Source organism: Urocampus carinirostris, chromosome 19, assembly GCF_059441175.1.
Source record: "Urocampus carinirostris isolate Australia breed hairy pipefish chromosome 19, RoL_Ucar_1.0, whole genome shotgun sequence".
In the NCBI taxonomy this organism is placed as follows: domain Eukaryota; kingdom Metazoa; phylum Chordata; class Actinopteri; order Syngnathiformes; family Syngnathidae; genus Urocampus; species Urocampus carinirostris.
Window position 1 is genome coordinate 16,213,643 of NC_142367.1, and position 20,623 is coordinate 16,234,265.

The 20,623-nt window shown below is 40.2% G+C and overlaps 1 protein-coding gene across 1 annotated transcript; it reads left to right on the forward strand.

Annotated features, from left to right (window-relative positions):
• Positions 1-796: 796 nt before the first annotated feature.
• LOC148347497 (urotensin-2 receptor) lies at positions 797-12,289 on the forward strand. Its single transcript, XM_088323601.1, has 4 exons — positions 797-1,081; positions 6,636-7,306; positions 10,012-10,185; positions 12,189-12,289. The coding sequence occupies exons 1-3, from the start codon at positions 827-829 to the stop codon at positions 10,142-10,144; spliced, it is 1,059 nt and encodes a 352-aa protein (XP_088179727.1). The 5' UTR covers positions 797-826; the 3' UTR covers positions 10,145-10,185; positions 12,189-12,289.
• Positions 12,290-20,623: the final 8,334 nt, after the last annotated feature.

Genomic DNA, 20,623 nt, shown 5'->3' on the forward strand with positions numbered 1-20,623 from the left:
AATACAGCAAATGTATCTCTGCATCTACTCATATCAACTATGTTCTTTGCTTATTTGAATTCTATGCTAGTGACATATGGTATCCCCAGCTAATACATTTTTAAGTTTCCTGTGCTTTTCAGGGATAATGTATTAGATGAATTCTTGGATTTCATAGTTAATTTGTTGTTGCACTAAAAAGTCATTATCTCGTATTGACATGTTGTCAAACTTTTTCGGAGATTCTGAGTTGCTTGGGATAAATATGTTGATATAAGTAAAAAGTTCCCTTTGGATTGAAAAAATAAAGCTATTGGAACAACTGATTTTTTTAATTACAATTATCATTTCATTTTGTTCGTATGTTTATATTATTACTGGTAATACGCAGATATAACTGTTTTTTTTCTTCTTTTTCTTCGTTTTTTTCTGGCGTTTTTCCTTCTTATTTCTCTCTTCCCCCCGCCCGCCTTTTTTTTTTTTTTTTTACATTTTTTCTTTTTTGTTTATTTTTCCTCTAGGTTTTTACTTCTTTTTTTCTTGCTTTTTTAATATATATATATATAGGATGGAAAATACATTTTTTGTTATGCATATTATATAAAAATACATTTCTGGCGCAGCACATGAAAACAAAACAGGTTAAAATAATCTCTTTTTTTTCCTTCTACTTGCGCGCGTCCACTCTCAAGGTGAGCTGGTGTTTACCCTCTGCACGCCGATGACGTCACGCGCGAAACCTGCCGCGCGTGCGCGTTTGCACGTCCACGCGGATTGACTGGCGGTGCGGGACGCAGCCTGCAAGCCACGGGAACAAGGAGAACTTCGCAGGAGAAACTCGCAGGAGATGTCGAACAAGTCTTCCTCCGACCCGGGACCCACGTCCGGTTCCGACCTGGACCTGGCGATCACCTCCACCTTCGGGAGTCTCCTGTCGGTGGTCTACGTGGTGGGGGTATCCGGGAATGCCTACACGCTGGCGGTGACCTGCCACTCGGCGCGCTTGGCCACCTCCATGTATGTCTCCATCATCAATTTAGCACTGGCTGATCTTCTCTACCTGTCCACCATCCCCTTCGTGGTCTCCACCTACTTCCTACAGGTAAGATCTTGAAGCAGGGCTCTCAGACTCGGGGGCCAATCGCGTTACCCGATAGTTTGAGGAAAAGTTAAAGGAACAGTGTGTATTATTTAACAACCACGTGATAGAACAAACATTCTCTCAGGGGCCGGACTAATGAGGAAGGAAGAATGAAAAGGAGAGATGGACAGAAAGAAAGAAAGAAAGAAAGAAAGAAAGAGAAAGAAAGAAAAACGAAAGAAAGAAAGACATAACAAAAGAAAGAACGAAAGAAAGAATGAAAAGGAAAGATGTGGACAAAGAAATAAAGAAATAACACAAGAAAGAATAAAAAAAAAGAAAAATGAAAGAAAGAAAGAAAGAAAGAAAAAAATAAGAATGAAAAGGAAAGATGGGACAAAGAAAGAAAGAAAGAAAAAAATAAGAATGAAAAGGAAAGATGGGACAAAGAAAGAAAGAAATAACAAAAGAAAGAATGAAAAGGAAAGATGGGACAAAGAAAGAAAGAAATAACAAAAGAAAGAATGGAAGAAAGAATGAAAAGGAAAGATGGGAACGAAGAAAAAAAAGAAATAACAAAAGAAAGAATGAAAGAAAGAAAGAAAGAAAAACGAAAGAAAGAAAAAAATAAGAATGAAACGGAAAGATTGAAGGAAAGAAGGAAAAAAAGAAAAGGAAAGATGGGGACAAAGAAAGAAAGAAATAACAAAAGAATGAAAGAAAAAAAGAAAAAAATAAGAATGAAAAGGAAAAATGGAGGGAAAGAAAGAAAGAATAAAGGAAGAACAAAAAGGAAATATGGGGAGAAAGAAAGAAAGAAAGAAAGACGAGTAGATTGAGAAAAATTAAAAGGAGAGAGAAAGAAATAAGAGAAAGAGAGGGAGTAAAAAAAAAGAGAGTGTGGGACAAAGAAAGAGAGAAAGGGAGAGAGAGAGAGAGCGAGAGGAGAGAGAGAATGTGAGAAACAAAATAGATGAAAGGAGAAATAGTGAGAGAGGGGGAAAGAAATAGATAGAAAAATAAATCCAACAGAAATAGAAAGAGAGAAGGGGAGAGAGAGGAGGGGGACACAAGAGAGAGAGAGAAAAGACAGAAAAAAGGAAGAGAGAGCAAAAGAAGGTCAAAAGACACAGAGAGAGAAAGAGACAAAGAGGAACAAAGAAAGAAAAAGAGAGACAGAGTGAGTGAAAGAGAGAGAGAAAGTGAGAAAAGAAAAACGGAGACAGGACCCACTTGCGTTAAGTTTTATTGGGAAGAAAGCAAAGGATTGCATACAGGATCCGGTGATCGCTGGTCGCTGTAATCAGGTCGCTCTGAACGCGGAAGTGGCACTTCCGTGGCGAGCGATGGCGGTGTCAGGAACGGAAAAAACGGCTCGGTAGCCGGGACAGGAGAACAAAAAACGTGGTCGGGATCAGCAACGAGTCGAAAGCCAGGAGAGGAGAGTAGACGTGGTCAGGGTCAAAAACGGGTCAAAGCCGGGAAACAGACTGGAGCAAAAAGGGTCGAAAAGCTTGCCTAGAGTAAACTAAGGTTCGCAGACGGACTGACCACAGGGGACAGATAGGAGTGGGTATAAATAGGGACAAGGAGCCAATCAGAATCCGAGGCAGTTGGCGCCAAAGGACCGGGCACAGGTAATCATGACAACTGGAGCCTCAAACTGACCAAATAAGTTTGATTACTTTTTAAACCAAGGACAATAAATAAGTGCACAAAAGAAAAAAGAAAGGGAAAAAAAGTAAAAACAAAATTAAAAAATGCAAGAAAAAAGGTAAGAAACAAGAAAAGAGAAACAGAAACTGGCTTTTTTTGTAGCAAGATGGCCGACAATTAAATCAGCTACCTTTTAATACGTTTCTTGTTTTGTTTAATGAATACAAATCTCCCTACCTACAAATAATAAAAAAAAACATATTTATAACATATTTTTGCTCATTATTTAATTAAATAGTGTTCTTTATAGGATGTCAGGACTAGAACGGAGACAGGACCCACTTGCGTTGCGTTTCTCACAAGTTTTATTGGAAGAAAGGGAAAGGGTTGCGTCCAGGATCCGGTGATTGCTGGACGCGGGAACCAGGACGCTCTGAACGCGGAAGCGGAACTTGGCGGTGTCGGGAACGGAAAACGGGTCAGTAGCCGGGACAGGAGAGCAAAAATGTGGTCGGGGTCGGAAGCGAGTCGTAAGCCAGGAAAGGAGGGTAGACGTGGTCGGGAAAAAAAAGGTCGAAAGCCGGGACGGGAAAGTAGACGTGGTCAGAATCAAAAACAGGAGCAAAAACAGGTTGGAGTCAGGGTCGAAAAAAGGCTTGCAAAGTGTTAACTGAGGTTCGCAGACGGACTGACAACAGGGGACGGATAGGAGTGGGTTTAAATAGGGACAGAGAACCAATCAGAGTCCGAGGCAGTTGGCGCCAAAGGAGCAGGCACAGGTGAAGCATATCGGTAATCATGACAAAAAATTCCTCCTCCAAGTATGGTCCAAGGTACATTGTGTATTGCTAAATTTTTACGAGTACACCGACCAAACACACATTTACCATACATTTTGGGCTCACGTTTACCCCGTTAATCTCCCATTGGTTTGTTGTTCCTGTGTAAGCCACGCCCCCTCCCCACATCTACCTACCATTTCCTACTAGTGCACTGACCCCCAGATTTCAGTGTTTAATTTTATAGTCAATACAGCCTTGATGCGACTACATATGGTAGGGAGAATATCAGTAGGGAGAAATTCTTGTACTCTATGCTTGACATGGTTCTATTGTAACTGCATTGAGATGTACCTTGTAAGGCTCGGGTGTCAAACTCATTTTAACTCGGGGGCCACACGATAGAACAAACATTCTGTCAGGGGCTGGATTAGTAGATTAAAGAGAAAGAAAAAGAGAGATAAAGAAATAAGAGAAAGAGGGAGGGAAAAGGAGAGAGGGTGGGACAAAGAAAGAAAAAGAGAGAGAGGGAGAAACAAAAGATAAAAAGGCGTGAGAGAGGGGGAAAAGAAAGGAAGAGGAAGAAAGAAATCCAAAGAGAAATAGGAAGACACAAGGAGAGAAAAGAGAAAAGAAAGCACCAAGGGTATGAAGAGAGAAAGAGAAAAGAGAGAAAAGGAAGTTAGAGCAAAAGAGGTTAAAAGACACAGAGAGAGAAAGAGACAAAAAGCAACAAAGGAAGAGAAAAAGAGAGACACAGAGAGTGAAAGAGACAGAGTGGGAGAAAAGGGGTGAAAAAGAGAGAGAGAAATAAATACAAGTACAGTGTCTATGTGAGAGGCACCCGGCTTTGGCAACATCAAGTTGACATATTTCAACCTGCAGCTTGTTTTTTTCTTGCGCTTCTCTGAGTGTTGTCTCGCGGGCCGGATTCAATCCCTTAGCGGGCCTGATCTGACCTGCGGGCCGCCTGTTTGACACCTGTTAGTGGTGTGATGCTAGCAACGAAGGGTTCGTTAATCCGTCCTGAGCGAGGTGGGTACAGGTTACCGATTGGGTGGCGTATAAATTCGTGGACTGTTTTTCAGAAGTAACAGAGTAACGACATTTGAGTTACAATTTTGGCCGGTTCAAATTGTCCCTAGGTGTGAATGAGCCAGGGTGTCCCCTGCTCACTGCCCAAAAATGGCTGGGATGGGCTCCAGCACCCCCGCGACCCTACTGAGGATCAGCTGTTTCAGATAATGGATGGAAGGATGGAGGTTACAAGTGTTCTAAGCCAAGTTTTGGTAGTTTTTGTGGAGAATGCCCAGATGTTGTGTCGCAGGTGGATGCAGTAACGGTGTTCATCTTTGAAAGAAAGAAAGAAAGAAAGAATGAAAGAATGAAAAGGAAATATGGAGGGGAAAAAACGAAAGAAAGAAAGAAATAAAATAAGAATGACAAGGAAAGATGGAGGGAAAGAAAGAAAGAAAGAATGAAAAGGAAATATGGAGGGGAAAAAAACGAAAGAAAGAAAGAAATAAAATAAGAATGACAAGGAAAGATGGAGGGAAAGAAAGAAAGAAAGAATGAAAAGGAAATATGGAGGGGAAAAAAACGAAAGAAAGAAAGAAATAAAATAAGAATGACAAGGAAAGATGGAGGGAAAGAAAGAAAGAAAGAAAGAAAGAAAGAAAATAAGAATGACAAGGAAAGATGGAGGGAAAGAAAGAAAGAGAGAATAAAGGAAGAACAAAAAGGAAAGATGGGAAGGAAGGAAGAAAGAAAGAAAGACGAGTAAAATGAGAAGAATTAAAAGGAAATAGAAAGAAATAAGAGAAAGAGAGAGGGTGGGACAAAGAAAGAGAGAGAGAGAGAGAGAGAGAATGTTAGAAACAAGAGAGATAAAAAGAGAAATAGTGAGAGAGGGGGAAAGAAATAGATAGAAAAAGAATTCCAAACAGAAATAGATAGAGAGAAAGAGAGAAGGAGAGAAAGAGAGAAGGGGAGAAAGAGGAGGGGGACGCAAGAGAGAGAGAGAAAAGACAGAAAAAAGGAGCCAAGTTTTGGTAGTTTTTGTGGAGAATGCCCAGGTCTTGTGTCGCAGGTGGATGCAGTAACGGTGTTCATCTTTGAAAGAAAGAAAGAAAGAAAGAAAGAAAGAAAGAAAATTTGAATGACAAGGAAAGATGGAGAGAAAGAAAGAAAGAAGGGTAAAACCTTCGGCTGTACCAACAGAAAAGACTCACTCTTTGATCCGGGATAGAAACTGTTAATCATAAATCAATCTTCTTTGTCTCTCTACCTCTCTCTCTCTCTCTCTTAAAGTGCCTAACTAGATTCTAATGGAGGTAATGCCATGCTAATTTTCACCCCTTCAAAATGACAGAGAGCCTTCCCGTCAACTCTTAAAGTTGTCTGTTAATGTTGTCATGATTACAGACTCAGAGCACCTGCGACTGCTTAATGGGCGCCAACAGCCCGGACAGCTGATTGGCTGATGCTCTCTTTTTAAACGCTTCCAAGAGTAAGCCGTCAGATCGTTATGCAAACTGCTGCCACCAGCTCAGTAAGGCTTTTCGTCCGACTCTGTTCCTGCCCTGCTTTTCCCTGCCTGATCTTCGTTGCCAACCTGTTTCCGGACCTGACTTCGCCCCGTTCTGCCTGCCTGTTATCTGACCTGTTTTGCCCTGTTACCTGCCTGCCTCCTGTTGCTGACCTTGTTTCCGAACTTGACACCGCCCTTGCTCTCCAGTCCCGGCTAGCAACTTGTAATTCCTGCCTCTCTCCGATCCTCCTCGCCGGACACAGAAGTGCCACTTCCGCATCGCCCACCTCTTGTCCGTCAGCCATCGGATCCTGGAAGCAAACCCTGGTCTCACTCGTTATTGATAAAAACTGAGAAAACAAGCGCTATTGGGTCTTGTGTCCGTTTCTGGTTTGTGACAAATGTAACTTCTGCGAGCAAAAACAGTTTTGTTTGACTTAGATTTTGTGACATGTTTCCATAAATCACCTCTCTTCATCCCAAGTCCTCACAAGTAAAATATGAGGGCTCCATCCTGCAAATCAAGTTAATTGGTTAGTTGGGGTGTAAGACCTACCGGCCTGGGCTGGATTTTTCTATATGATCTTACCTACGATCTTACTCCCTGAAGGACTGGTACTTTGGTGACGCTGGGTGCCGGGTTCTCCTGAGTCTGGACCTCCTGACCATGCACGCCAGCATCTTCACCCTCACCGTCATGTGTTCGGAGCGCTACCTGGCCGTCACCAAGCCGCTGGACACGGCGCGACGCTCCAAGAGCTACCGAAAAGCGCTAGCCTGGGGGGTTTGGGTCCTGTCCCTGGTGCTCACGGCCCCCATGGCGCTCATGGTAGCTCAGATCAGCGCCCGGGCACCCGACGGGCAGATCAAGAGGGTCTGCGCGCCAGCCTGGACTCCCCTGGCCTATAAGGTCTACGTGACGCTCCTGTTCGGGACGAGCATCATGGCGCCGGGGTTGGTGATCGGGTACCTGTACGCCCGGTTGGCGCGTACCTACCTGGAGTCGCAGCGCCACCCGGTGGTGGGCAGGCGCTCGCCCAAGCAGAAGGTCCTGCTTATGATCTTTACCATCGTCCTGGTGTTCTGGGCCTGCTTCCTGCCGTTTTGGATCTGGCAGCTGGTGCCGCTCTACCGCCGGGAGCCCTTGGGCCTGGCGTCCAGGACTCGTACCTGCATCAACTACCTGGTGGCCAGCCTCACCTACGGGAACAGTTGCATCAACCCGTTTCTCTACACGCTCCTCACCAAGAACTACAGGGAGTACCTCAAGAACCGGCACAGGTGGGTACCGAAAGACCAAAGACGTTTTAAAACGTTAAAGCGTTTTATTCACCAACACAGTGCCGGTAGCGCCCCTCAAGAACACCTGTGTAGATGGGTCATTGTGAATTTCTAAGAATTTCTCACTGGCATGATGTTTTAGTGGTTCACGGAGCCTATTCTGACTCTACTTCTAATAATTACAACCTGGTAATAACAATGTAAGGACATAGTAATAACATAAGAAGTTATCTTAGAAATACATATCAAACTGGTAGTGACAAAAAAGTAGCTCTCAGCTTCAAAAAATAGGTGATAATGCCAATTAGATAGAAAACAAGAGCCCCTCCTAGAGGAGTCTGATTATATTGCTTCGTGAAGCTTCATACGCTTCATTTAAATCACAGGTGTCAAACAGGCGGCCCATGGGCCAGATCAGGCCCGCGAGACAACACTCAGAGAGGCGCAAGAGAAAAACAAGCTGCAGGTTGAAATATGTCAACTTGATGTTGCCAAAGCCAAGTGCCTCGAACAAAGACACTGTACTTTTTCTCTCTCTCTTTCTCTTTCTCTCTTTCTTTTCAACCCCTTTTCTCCCACTCTGTCTCTTTCACTCTCTGTGTCTCTCTTTTTCTCTTCCTTTGTTGCTCTTTCTCTCTCAGTGTCTTTTAACCTCTTTTGCTCTAACTTCCTTTTTTCCTTTTCTTTTTATCTCTTCATACCCTTCGCGCTTTCTTTTCTCTTTTCTCTCCTTGTGTCTTTCTATTTCTCTTTGGATTTCTTTCTTCCTCTCCCTTTCTTTTCCCCCTCTCTCACGACTTTTTATCTTTTGTTTCTCACGCTCTCTCCCTCTCTGTTTCTTTTTCTTTCTTTGTCCCACCCTCTCTCCTTTCCCTCCTTTTTTCTCTTATTTCTTTCTCTCTCTTTTTCTTTCTCTTTAATCTACTAGTCCGGCCCCCAACAGAATATTTGTGTGGCCCCCGAGTTAAAATGAGTTTGACACCCCTGATTTGAATAATACACACATTTTAAATTGCGAATTTTTACTCCTGTAGATGATGTAGTTTCTAGAAAACTAAATTAAAAATGTCCCCTAGAGGAATCTGAGGATATTGCAGGTGACTCATGAAGCTTCATTCACATCACTTTGAGTCAAGTTAAATGACGGTTTAAAATCAGTTGCTAATGGATCGTGATAAAACACCTGAAAATGAAAACAAATATATTGAAAAAAATGAATGCTTAAAAGGATTGGACACCAGAGTAAAAAAGTCAATATTTAATAAATAAATCAGTGAATATTTTCCCAAATGTATAAAAGTAAAATGCTGTAATAAAATAAAAAATAAAAACCTTACACACACAGGATGTAGGTGTAGCACTTTAATACATTGTCAGAACCAGAACAGGAGGAGGACCCAGATGCGTAACGTTTTCACACAAGCTTTATTTTACGGGAATGGGGCAGTCATGCGCGTGGACATAAAGGCCAGTGATTCGGCGATCGCTGGGCGGACGAAGTAAGACAGAAATCCGGCGTGGAAAAACAGGAAGCCAGAGGCCGACGAGATTGATACCAGATTGAGCAAATACCGGACAGACAGGGTCGATATTGGACAGGACAGACAGGTATGATACCAGATACACGAGCAGATACCAGACAGACGGGATCGATACTGGACAGGAGGGGACAGACAGGATCAATACCAGATACTGGAGACTGGAGTCAGATATCAGACCGGACGAGACACACGGGATCGATACTGGATACTGGAGACTGGCGAAAGATATCGGACAGGATGAAACAAGCGCAATCGCTACCAAATACCGGAGAATGTAGCAAGATATCAGACAGGACGAGACAGACGGGATCGATACCAGACACCGGAGACTGGAGTCAGATATCAAACAGGACAAGATAGATGGGATCGATACCAGACACTGGAGACAGATATCAAACTGGACGAGATAGACGGAACTGATACCCGATACTGGAGTCAGATATCAGACAGAACGAGACAGACGGGATCGATACCAGACACTGGAGACTGGAGTCAGATATCAAACAGGACGAGATAGACGGAACTGATACCCGATACTGGAGTCCGATATCAGACAGGACGAGACAGACGGAATCGATACCAGACACTGGAGACCGGAGTCAGATATCAAACAGGACGAGATAGACGGGATCAAAACCGGACAGATTACACAAGCAGGATACCGGACAGAGTCAAAACACACGTCTTGCGGGTGCAGAGGTTCGTTGACAGACTGACAAAGGGTGAGTGAGAGCACTGCGCTTAAATAGGAGGGAAGCCAATCAGGCAACGAGCCGCAGCTGGCCTATTGAGGGCAATGGGCAACCGTGACATACATGAGAAATAAGAATACTAGAAATAAGAATACTAGATATTGATATTGGGCCGATACAAGACCTGAGCGAAATACTATAATACACATACACGTGCCATTGAGTAATTTAAATGTTTATAGTTTTATGGATGGCTAATTAAACATACCAAATATCAATAACTGGCTTGTGCTAAAATTAAAAACAGTAAAACATAACACAGAGGATAAAGATAAAAATGATTAAAATAAGACTGATGCACATTATCATCGATATGTATTAAAAAACATCGGACTACTACGTAAAAACAGTGATAATTTAAAATCTTGAGAATTAGTTAATAATTCAAATTTGCTTTGGTGTCACCCAACAGGAGCTTGTACAGGTACACGTCTTCCTTCAAGCAGCGCCCCCCCAGTTTGTACTCTTGGGGGGGCAAGTCGGCATCCTCCAGCAACCAGTTTGAGTTCACGTCGGAGACGGTTGCCATGGGAACGCTCAAGTGACTCCCGTCAGCACCTGGCCTTCCGGAGAGCGGCGGGAAGCGGTGAGAAAACGAGTTTTTTATTTTACTATTTTATACGAAAACTATAGGTTGGAAATCGCTCTCAGAAAGGGAAAAAAAAATCAAAGAAGTCCTGACTGTGAATATGCTTTTTTTGGTTGCAATATCTCCATTCACCACCAGATGGCAGTCGTTTTGAGGGTTATAATCCTACTTGATCCAATACAGCTGTTATTATCCCCTAACATAGTCCAGTAAACCCCCAGTATATGATATTGATGCGTTCTATGGTGGATACCTCAAAGTGAATTTGCTATATAGCGGGGGATGGAAATCTATGGTAATTAAGTAATACCGTAGCGAGCCCCCAACAAAACATTAAAATACCAAAATATCCTATATTAAGTACTACTTAGGTATAATATAAATGCATGTGGTTAAATAACTTTATAAATTAATATACACGACATAGTTTGAAGTATACATATTTTTTCAAATACAATTATTTTAACCATATCAATGTCTCAATTATACTATCTGTTTTGCAACTCATTTGATTAATAAAAAAAAGTATGACTGAAGAAAAACACGATTTATTATCTGTCTAACCGAAAATGTTTAAACAGTAGTGTACATGGGAAGGAAAAATATGTGATTACCTTTGGTGTGACATGACCTAAGCTGGTCCAGTGGAGTAGCGGGTGGTTGCAGAGGGTGGAAGGACATAGGGACGGCTGATTCTAAAAAGTAAGAGATGTTAAAATTTCCTCTACATGTCGTTGGAAGATCGATTGTTACGGCCCGCCGACTTATATTTAAAATGAATTGTATTTATTGTCATTGATATCAAGGTTGTGGAACATTGTACGCAGCGAGATGAAACACGGCACTTGAGGGAAAACGTGTATTAAAGACTTTAAAGAGAAAAGGAAGATAAATAGTATTTCTTATTCATCGCAAGATTTGATGGTTATAATGTTTTGCTTCCCCCTTTAGCGTCACAGCAAACCTTGGACCAATAGTGAATAAATACAGTACGAAAAATATACTAATGCAAAGTCTTTACAAAGCAGTCAAGATCCTGAACTGAATGAAGAGAAAGGCATTGTGGGAAATTATCCCAATAGCATACCAGCATTTTCATGTTGCTTTTACTCAAACCAATAGCAGACCAGCAATGTATTTGACATCGACCAATCACAGACAGGAATCTTATAGATCCAAATTGTCATTCGCACGAACACTACTAAGTTTAAAATTTTAGGAACGAGAAAACAGTTGTTAATTGTCAAGGTTAAAACTTGAGATTGTAGTACAAAGAAGAAAAGAACACTCTCTGAGTCATAAACGTAGGTACGTGCTTCCAGGATCGACTCAAGGACGAACATGCTCCTCCCTTTTCAGGAAGCTAATTTATTGTAAAACACAAGAAGGAAACTACACATCTGATTGGTTCATACGAACACAGGAAATGAATCTGATTGGTCCAGACCGGAATAACATATTTAAATGCAGTGTCTAATGTTGGTCGCTAGACGGCATGCGAGTATAATAAATGAGCAATAGGGAAAGTGAAACTTTGTAAACACAATGCATCGCTGTGAGAAGAAAATGGGGGAGTCAAAGCCAAAGCCATCTTGAAAGCCAGCTAGCAGGCCTCATAGTGGCTTTCAAGTTGTGGCTTTTCAATCAGAGGCACATCCCTTGGTGCCTGAGAACTTATTCTCCTGACCTTGGAGGTGTTAGCGAAATCGTAGAACCACACACTTTTTGAGCACTATAGAAATATAAACGTATAAAGATATAAGAGTATAAAAATATATATTGGGTATAAGAGTATAAAAGGCGCATTTAGAGCCTAATTTCTCTTATAAATCTGTAGAGAGAGGCCAAAATGCATCTTATGCCACACTGTAACGTGAACAGGGTTGGGTAGGGTTACTTTAACTTGATTACTTTCAATTAATTTTGGATTACTCCAATACCAAATATGCTAATAAAAGACAAAATAAACTAAATGAATAAAATGACTAAATTCTGTGCAGGTTTGGGGAGTAACGGAACACATGGAAAGGCAAAAATGATGTCAGCAAGCTGTTAGGATTTATTTTCATTTTTTTTCTGTCGCATTTGATGTTTGTTTTGCCGGAGATCAAAGAGATCAAAGCCAGGAGAGAAAGCTTATCACGTGTTGTGAGTCATCATTTTATTCATATTTAGTTTCTTTTGTCTTTTATTAGCATATTTGGTATTGGAGTAATCCAAAAGTCATTGAAAGTAATCCAGTTAAAGTAACCCTACCCAACCCTGTATATATTCAAAATAGGATTTATTTTGTCTCGAACCAAAACATCACAGAAAATATTTATTCATAATAAAAAAATATGCAAAACTTGTTTTAGGCAAGAACAAAACGTGATCATGATGTTCTTTCGGGGAGATCAACTGGTGCCCAAATGTGCCTGGTGTTTTATTGAAATCTCATATGAATTTAATAACAGTACTTGTTGACTTTCATCACCGATACCGAAGTATCGGATGAAGACGATTGTTTTATTTCTAGCGTCACGATTGAAAGACTACAAAAGGAACGATTTTTGCTTAGTGGTAGTTTTTTTTTCTTTTTCTTTGAAATAGATTGAGATAAAACTCATTTTTACTCATCTCATCTCATCAGCCGTACCGCTTATCCTCATTAGGGTCGCGGGGGGACTGGAGCCCATCCCAGCCATCTCCGGGCAGTGGGCAGGGGACACCCTGAACTGGTTGCCAGCCAATCAAAGGGCACACAGGGACAGACAACTCATTCGCTCATTCACACCTAGGGACAATTTGGACCGGCCAATTCACCTGAAATGCATGTTTTTGGAATGTGGGAGGAAACCGGAGTGCCCGGAGGAAACCCACGCAAGCACGGGGAGAACATACAAACTCCGCACAGGAAGTCTGGAGCTGGATTTGAACCCACGACAGGTTCCCATGACATGAACTGTGCCGCACAAGCGCTAACCACTGCGCCGCCGTGCTGCCCTCATTTTTACTCATTTATTTTTATTTTTTTCTTACAACATATATTTTCTGAAATTGTCAGTTTTTTAAAGATTTTTAACAGTATATATATATATATATATATATACACGAATACACATTTTATTTCACTAGATTTTTAACATGTTTTACAAACAAAATTTAAAATCAAATTCTGAACTGAACCATTTAACTAATTAATTCTCACCGTCAGCATAATAGATCTACAATAAAAATCTTGACCCGTTTATATATCTTTGTGATTCTAATCATTTTTTAATCTTTTCTACATTGACAAAGATAATTAACCATTTTTACTCGTAAAAAATAAAAATAATATCCAAACTACACAATTTAACTGCTGATAGCTATATTAATATTCAGTTACAGAAAAAAAATCATACTCGTTTTGATAACTTCCTTGTTTTTGCATTAAAAATAATTTTTGAAAAAAAACATATTTTACTAGTAAAATATTAAATCTGAATTGCATGATTTTACTCAAAAAAATTGGCCTATTTTGTTCTCCTTGTTTTTGCAAAATTAAAATTAGAATTGAATAATTGAAATTATGATATACAGATTTGAACTTTTAATAGTTAATATATGTCAAAGCATTTTTTTAAAATTGTTTGTTTTCTGCAAAAACAAGGGGGGGAATGCATTTAATTAAGCAAAATTATCTCTAAATGAATGTTTTCCTTGTTTTTGCCAAAAAAGAAGAAAAAAAAAGGCCTTAACCTGTTTTATTTAAAAAAATTCAAATCTGAATTGAATATTTAACTCATTGACTCCTGCTGACAGATAATTTTGCTTATTTTAATAAATGTTTTACTTGACTGCCCCCCCCCAAAATATATTAGTCATAAAAAAATCCTAAAAATGAGCAAAAGGGTCTTATAAATGTTCTTATTAAATAACCCTGCCTGAAATAATCTGCCATGTTTAAAAGTTTTGTGAAATATATAAACTATGTATAGAATATCAAAAACTAGAAAATTGTTTTTTTATTCTATTAGTAATTTTATATCTTACAGATTTAATTGGATCAATTTTAAAGAATTTACATAATAAAAACTGTTTTTATTTTGGCAGTGAATATCCATCCATCCATTATCCGTAACCGCTTATCCTCAGTAGGGTCTCTGGGGTGCTTGAGCCCATCTCAGTTGTCCTAGGGGCAGTGGGCAGGGGGACACCCTGAACTGGTTCCAGGGCACAGAGACAGACTCACTCATTCACACCTTGGGACAATATGGGGTGGCCATTTAACCTGACATGCATGTTGTGCCCGGAGGAAACCCACGCAAGCACAGGGTGAACGTGCAAACTACACACAGGAGGATTCAATCTCATGACCTCAGGACTGTGCCGCCGATGCACTAACCACTCATCCGCCGTGCCGCCCGCAGTGAATATCTACGACTCCGATTTTCAAGATTTTTTTCATTTAATACACATTTTCCGATGTATTCGTTTTTAGTTAGGATCATGAACGGGAGTGAATTCACTCCCGGGAATGTTTATCTTTTTTATTGAGGCAACCGCAGAAATAGTCACCGAGGGAAACTTTGGAAATGATTGTAGCTACTACTTCAGCTGTTTAATAATACAAAAATAAATCCTTAATCCTTAATATGGATATTGAAAAAGTACAAGAGATTATGTTTCTAGGTGTAATAATCGATGACAATATAAACTGGAAATTTCACTCAAAACGTGTACAAAGCAAACCGCCAAGAACTATCTGAGTACTCAATCTACAATCTAACAATCTAGAGCAGGGGTGTCCAACTCATTTTCACTCGGGGGCCACACGATAGAACAAACATTCTGTCGGGGGCCGGACTAGTAGATAAAACAGAAAGAAAAAGAGAGATAAAGAAATAAGAGAAAGACGGAGGGAAAAGGAGAGAGGGCGGGACAAAGAAAGAAAAAGAGAGAGGGAGAGAGCGTGAGAAACAAGAGAGAGAGGGGGAAAAGAAAGGGAGAGGAAGAAAGAAATCCAACGAGAAATAGAAAGACAGAAGGAGAGAAAAGAGAAAAGAAAGCGCAAAGGGTAGGAAGAAAGAGAAAAGAGAGAAAAGGAAAAAAGGGAGTTAGAGCAAAAGAGGTTAAAAGAGAGAGAAAGAGACAAAGAGCAAGAAAGGAAGAGAAAAAGAGAGACACAGAGAGTGAAAGAGACAGAGACAGGAAGTGGGAGAAAAGGGGTGGAAGAGAGAGAGAGAGAGAGAGAGAGAGAGAGAGATAAATACAAGTACAGTGTCTTTGTGAGAGGCACCTGGCTTTGGCAACATCAAGTTGACATATTTCAAGCTGCAGCTTGTTTTTCTCCTGCGCTTCTTTGAGTGTTATCTCACGAGCCGGATTCGATCCCTGAGCGGGCCTGATATGGCCCGCGGGCCGCCTGTTTGACACCTGTGATCTAGACCATAAATCCCTCTGCATTCTTTAAAACACAGTTTATTTTCACTTTTAAATTACTGTGCAGAGGTTTAGGGCAACACTGATAAACGTAACAGTACACTACAATCACTATGAATACGCCGAAAGAGAGCCAGAAGGATAATCCATCATGTCGGTTACAAAGATCGCACGAATGCAGTTTTATGGGAATCAAACGTTAAAATGATCTAGTTAACTTAAAAATGACACAAATAAGAAGGTCCAAGGGGTAGGATTGGATACAGTGTTCCTACAGCTTAAGGCATGTTAGATTTAAGACTTTTTAAGGACATTTTCAATGCCTTTTGAAATCCAATTTAAGACTAGGACAAAAAGAAAAAACAAATTAAAACAAACAAAACAAAAAAAAAAACACAAACATTTCTTGCCTCGTACACTTTAATCAGAACAGCTTGTGTGCACCTTCCCATGGTGCAAGGTAACTGTCTCCGTCTGAAGTTGCTATGTAGGGTAGACCAAAGACATGCGTCTGCTCTGAAAATCCCGACTGAAACCACATCGCCGTTTTGATAGTTAGGTCATTGTGGTCACGCCATGTTACCACGAAAGTAAATCGGTGAATTATTCAAAAAGAAAATTGATAACTCTAAAGTCAAGTCATGTTTATTTGTGATGCCCTTAAGCGAAAGGAGTCTCAAAGGGCTGCACAGACCACAGACTATTGCAAACTACAGACTATTGTGACACCATCACCTGATCTAAAACCGACATGAGGGACAGGAAAAACTCAAAAACCTCAACATGAGGAAAATGAAGAAACCTTGAGAAGGGACCGTCATATTTATTTTCAAAGCCCTTTATCACAAGGAGTCTCAAAGAGCTGCACAGACCACAGACTATTGCAAACTACAGACTATTGTGACACCATCACCTGATCTAAAACCTACATGAGGGCAAGGAAAACTCAAAAACCTCAACATGAGGAAAATGAAGAAACCTTGAGAAGGGACCGTCATATTTATTTTCAAAGGCCTTTATCACAAGGAGTCTCAAAGGGCTGCACAGACCACAGATGATTACAAACTACATACTATGATTACACCATCACCTGATCTAAACCCGACACGAGGGCAAGGAAAAACTCAAAAACCTCAACATGAGGAAAATGAAGAAACCTTGAGAAGGGACCGTCATATTTATTTTCAAAGCCCTTTATCACAAGGATTCTCAAAGGGCTGCACAGACCACAGATTATTGCAAACTACATACTATGATTACACCATCACCTGATCTAAAACCGACATGAGGGCAAGGAGAAACTCAAAAACCTTAATATGAAGAAAATGAAGAAACCTTTTCGTTCAAACGAATATAAATCTTATTTAATGCCACTTTTAATGCCAATAATGCCTTTTAAGACTTTTCAAGGATTGTTAATATTCTTTTTGTTATTCCTCATGTTTCAAAAAATGTTATTCATTTCATAAATATTCTCTGTTAATAATTCAAAAATATAAATTCAAAAACAAGAGAAAACAGAGAAGCTTCTCATTCATTCCTTCCTTTTACCAACTGCGAGGGTTACGGACATAAAGCAGGGGACACCCTGGACATATTGCTAGCCAATCACAGGGCAGAATAGTTCTTTATTGAATTTCAAAAGATTGAAATGATAGAAAATGGAGAAAGTGCTCTTGCTAACTGGAATATTATTTTCCCATTAAATCGGCCGATAAAACAGACGGTTGCGCCTAATAAATTCGCTGATGAGGCTTCGGGGGAGATTTTCTGCAAAGGGTCGGTGGCTGCAAAACGACATTGCGGCACTGGCAAATTGTAATTTTAATAAAGTCGGACGGAAGGGGTTAGCGAGTTGAGGCAGATCCACTTTCAAAGTCTTTTCAATTTTGTATACCAATTGGAGCTGAATAACGTTTTAAAAAATAAAAAAATATCATATATATTTTCCATACATTAGGCGCACCGGACTATAAGGTGCATGAACTTGAAACTACAGCGAGAGCTACCTCCAAAAATATTTTTTTCCTCTCCATCAAAGCAATGAAACATTCAATATTCTCCTAAATAATTATTTAACAAAGTATTGAAGGACGATTTAGATATTGGACAAAGCAAATTATTTTTCCTTTAAGTATTGTATCAACACAATAAACACTTATTTTGCAGCAAGAAGCTTTTTGTAATGTGACAACTATTTAATCGATCAATCTGAGGAAGACAAAAAAAAAAAACCTCGATATCATAGAGAGTACAATCATTGGAAAAATCAATGAGAATCAAATCAAAAAAGGCTCTAGGATTGAACCCTGTGGAACACCATTCCTTCAGTTAAAGTCATATTGCATATTGTTTTTGATTGTGAGCTATTATTCAATCAGAGTGGAGGACTACCATTGCCCCCCCAAGCTATAGTTTGACCACCACGAAATCTAAGTGGATTAAGAAATAATATTAAAGAAAATTACTGTATTTTACGCATTAAAGGCACAACAAGTAATAAGGTGCATGCCCCCAAAAAGAAACCTTTAGTCATAAATTTTTCCAAACATAAGGCGCACCGTACTATTAGGCGCGTATAATTGAGACTACAGTAAGAGCTACCCTGTTTATTTGTATATAACCGTTTGGCTCTATGTTATATATTATGGAATGATTCATCAGTAGATAAATGTCACCGATTCAAATCTCAAAACATTGTTTGCAACCGGAATCGATCCCAGATAGCAGTGGTGGGCACCAATGCTTGACCACTATACCACCAGTGGCACATATAGCGTATAAAAAGGCACTGGAGCCCATAACATCATTGCATTATTTTCACTCATGGTGCCAGAAACACTGATTTACTGAGTGTTATGCATCCTGTAAAGTTAATCATTTTATCTCTTTGTTTCCTTATCCTCAGTGTAAAATGTGGACCTGGAGTGCCACGTCCAATTTCGTTATCACAATATATCCCATGTTGTAACAATGACAATAAAGGTATATTCTATTCTATTCTATCAGTACTTACATTTGGAATAAAAAGGATAAATAATCCATTTTACTTAAGGCGGTCTAGTTTCTTTTACTAGGTTAGGAAAATCAACTTCGCCTAAAGATTAACCTAGCTAATGTAATTACCAGTTGCCTTTTCCACCCACCCCGTCAGACTTTTAACTTTGTTTCGTAGGTTTATTTACTTTATTTGCTGTTTTTGGGGTATGTCGAAGTACTTTTTTGTTATATATTCAGTTGGTTTGTTTCTGTGATATTGTCACCTTGGATCCACTAACATTATTGTAGGAACCGAAATTGATTTATATGTGTATCCCGGGTGACCATAAAATCGATTGGAAAAAATAACAAAAACTTTCAGTCGTCTTCTTCACCTTTGCCTCAATAACCCTGCGAAAGACAGAAACAGAAAAATACTATAGAAGCCGTTTTACATTGTTGGGAATTAATATCAAAATGTACCGTTTACTAAATGGTTCGAATTAGTTATCTGACTCCATGAACAAGAAAGCCGACATTTTCACTCGGGGGCAGATTTAGTTTCATTAACAATCTCCATCGAAAACCGCCGAATTAGTGTTGTTGGTGTCTATGGGAATCCTTTTTCTCTAGTCCTTTAGCTCTCTCCTATTGGCCATCTTCTCCCCGCACAATGGCGTGCCGACTCCTCCCATGGACGTCCCAAGGAAGCCCCCCCTGGGCCTCACCATCTCGTCGAAGAGCGTCGCGATGTCTGGAATACTCAAAACAACACCGAGCGTTTCTATGTCATCAGGGCCTTTCTGCGTCTGGATGTGCTGGTTATCTTATCAGCCTTACGTCCCGTCCTCGCCGTTCCTGTAAACATCATTTTCCACCGGGGTACCCTGACATTGCACCACAGCCCAGCCAGTGAATATATTTAGCATTACCGTAAATTCCAGACTATAGAGCGCACCTGGTTATAAGCCGCACCCACCACATTTTGAGAGGAAAACCGATTTTGTACATACACAAGCCGCACCTGTATATAAGCCGCATGCGCCCACATTTAAACATGTAACACAAACATAAAATTAACCCAAACCCGACTTCAAGTCCCGTGATTGAAACTGAATGTCCTTCATCAAAGTCCACAGTCCAAAAATCACAGCCGGCAAAATGAACGGAAAATGATACCGGTACTTAAGGTTTGATGCAGACCTGCAGAGTCCAGGTCCCGTTGAAAGTAATCCAACGAAAAAAGTGTATATTTCCAAAGGTAAGGGTGGGAAAAATATATCAGATGAACACATTTACTCACGCAACTCCTTTTTCCTTAACCACCTTTTTACCCCCTCTTCTTTCCTTGTCTGTCCCTCACCTTTAGCGGTCCCCACTTAAACTCGGCACCCCGCGTTTGTTCCGCCCCTCATTTTTCGTTCACCCGTGCAAAACATATCAGAATAAGTGTCTAAAATAAATACAAATAAATACATTACAAAAATATACAGTTGCAAATACATATTATACATGGGTTACACATATTTACAAAGAAAGACGGTACACCGAGAAAGTTTTCAAAGCTTTAATAATAATAATATAGCTTTGACAGGGCAGTTAATGGTAGCAACACTCGAGCGCCGCTGGCGGCCGTCAGAAAAATTACATAAATTGGCCGCATCACTGAATAAGCCGCAGGGTTGAAAGTGAGGGAAAAAAGTAGCGACTTATAGTCCGGAATTTACGGTAAATGTAATTTGTATTCGATCGTATAAAATCCTTCAACATCTATATACATATTAAACTGCAACATCATTGACGCAAAGGCGAAGAAGTAGAGAGACTGCACTATACAAATCAGTGTTTCTGGTACCGTGAGTAAAAATAGTGAGATAATCTCAAATGCCTCTTGATATGTCATGTGAAGGCATATGGCGTAGTGGTAATGGGTCGGCCTCCTCACCACCCTGACCCAGGTTCGAATCCAGGCCATTGATGATTGTGGACTGATTAATGATTGCTCAAATATGATAGTACACTGTAGGATCTTGTGTAGTAACGCACTCCT

What these genes read in the sequence shown, in the direction of transcription:
- LOC148347497 (XM_088323601.1), top strand. Translation starts at nt 827, where the DNA reads ATGTCGAACAAGTCTTCCTCCGACCCGGGACCCACGTCCGGTTCCGAC. An exon ending in TCTCCACCTACTTCCTACAG is followed by an intron (nt 1,082 to 6,635) that starts GTAAGATCTTGA and finishes TACTCCCTGAAG; the next exon opens with GACTGGTACTTTGGTGACGC. An exon ending in TACCTCAAGAACCGGCACAG is followed by an intron (nt 7,307 to 10,011) that starts GTGGGTACCGAA and finishes GTCACCCAACAG; the next exon opens with GAGCTTGTACAGGTACACGT.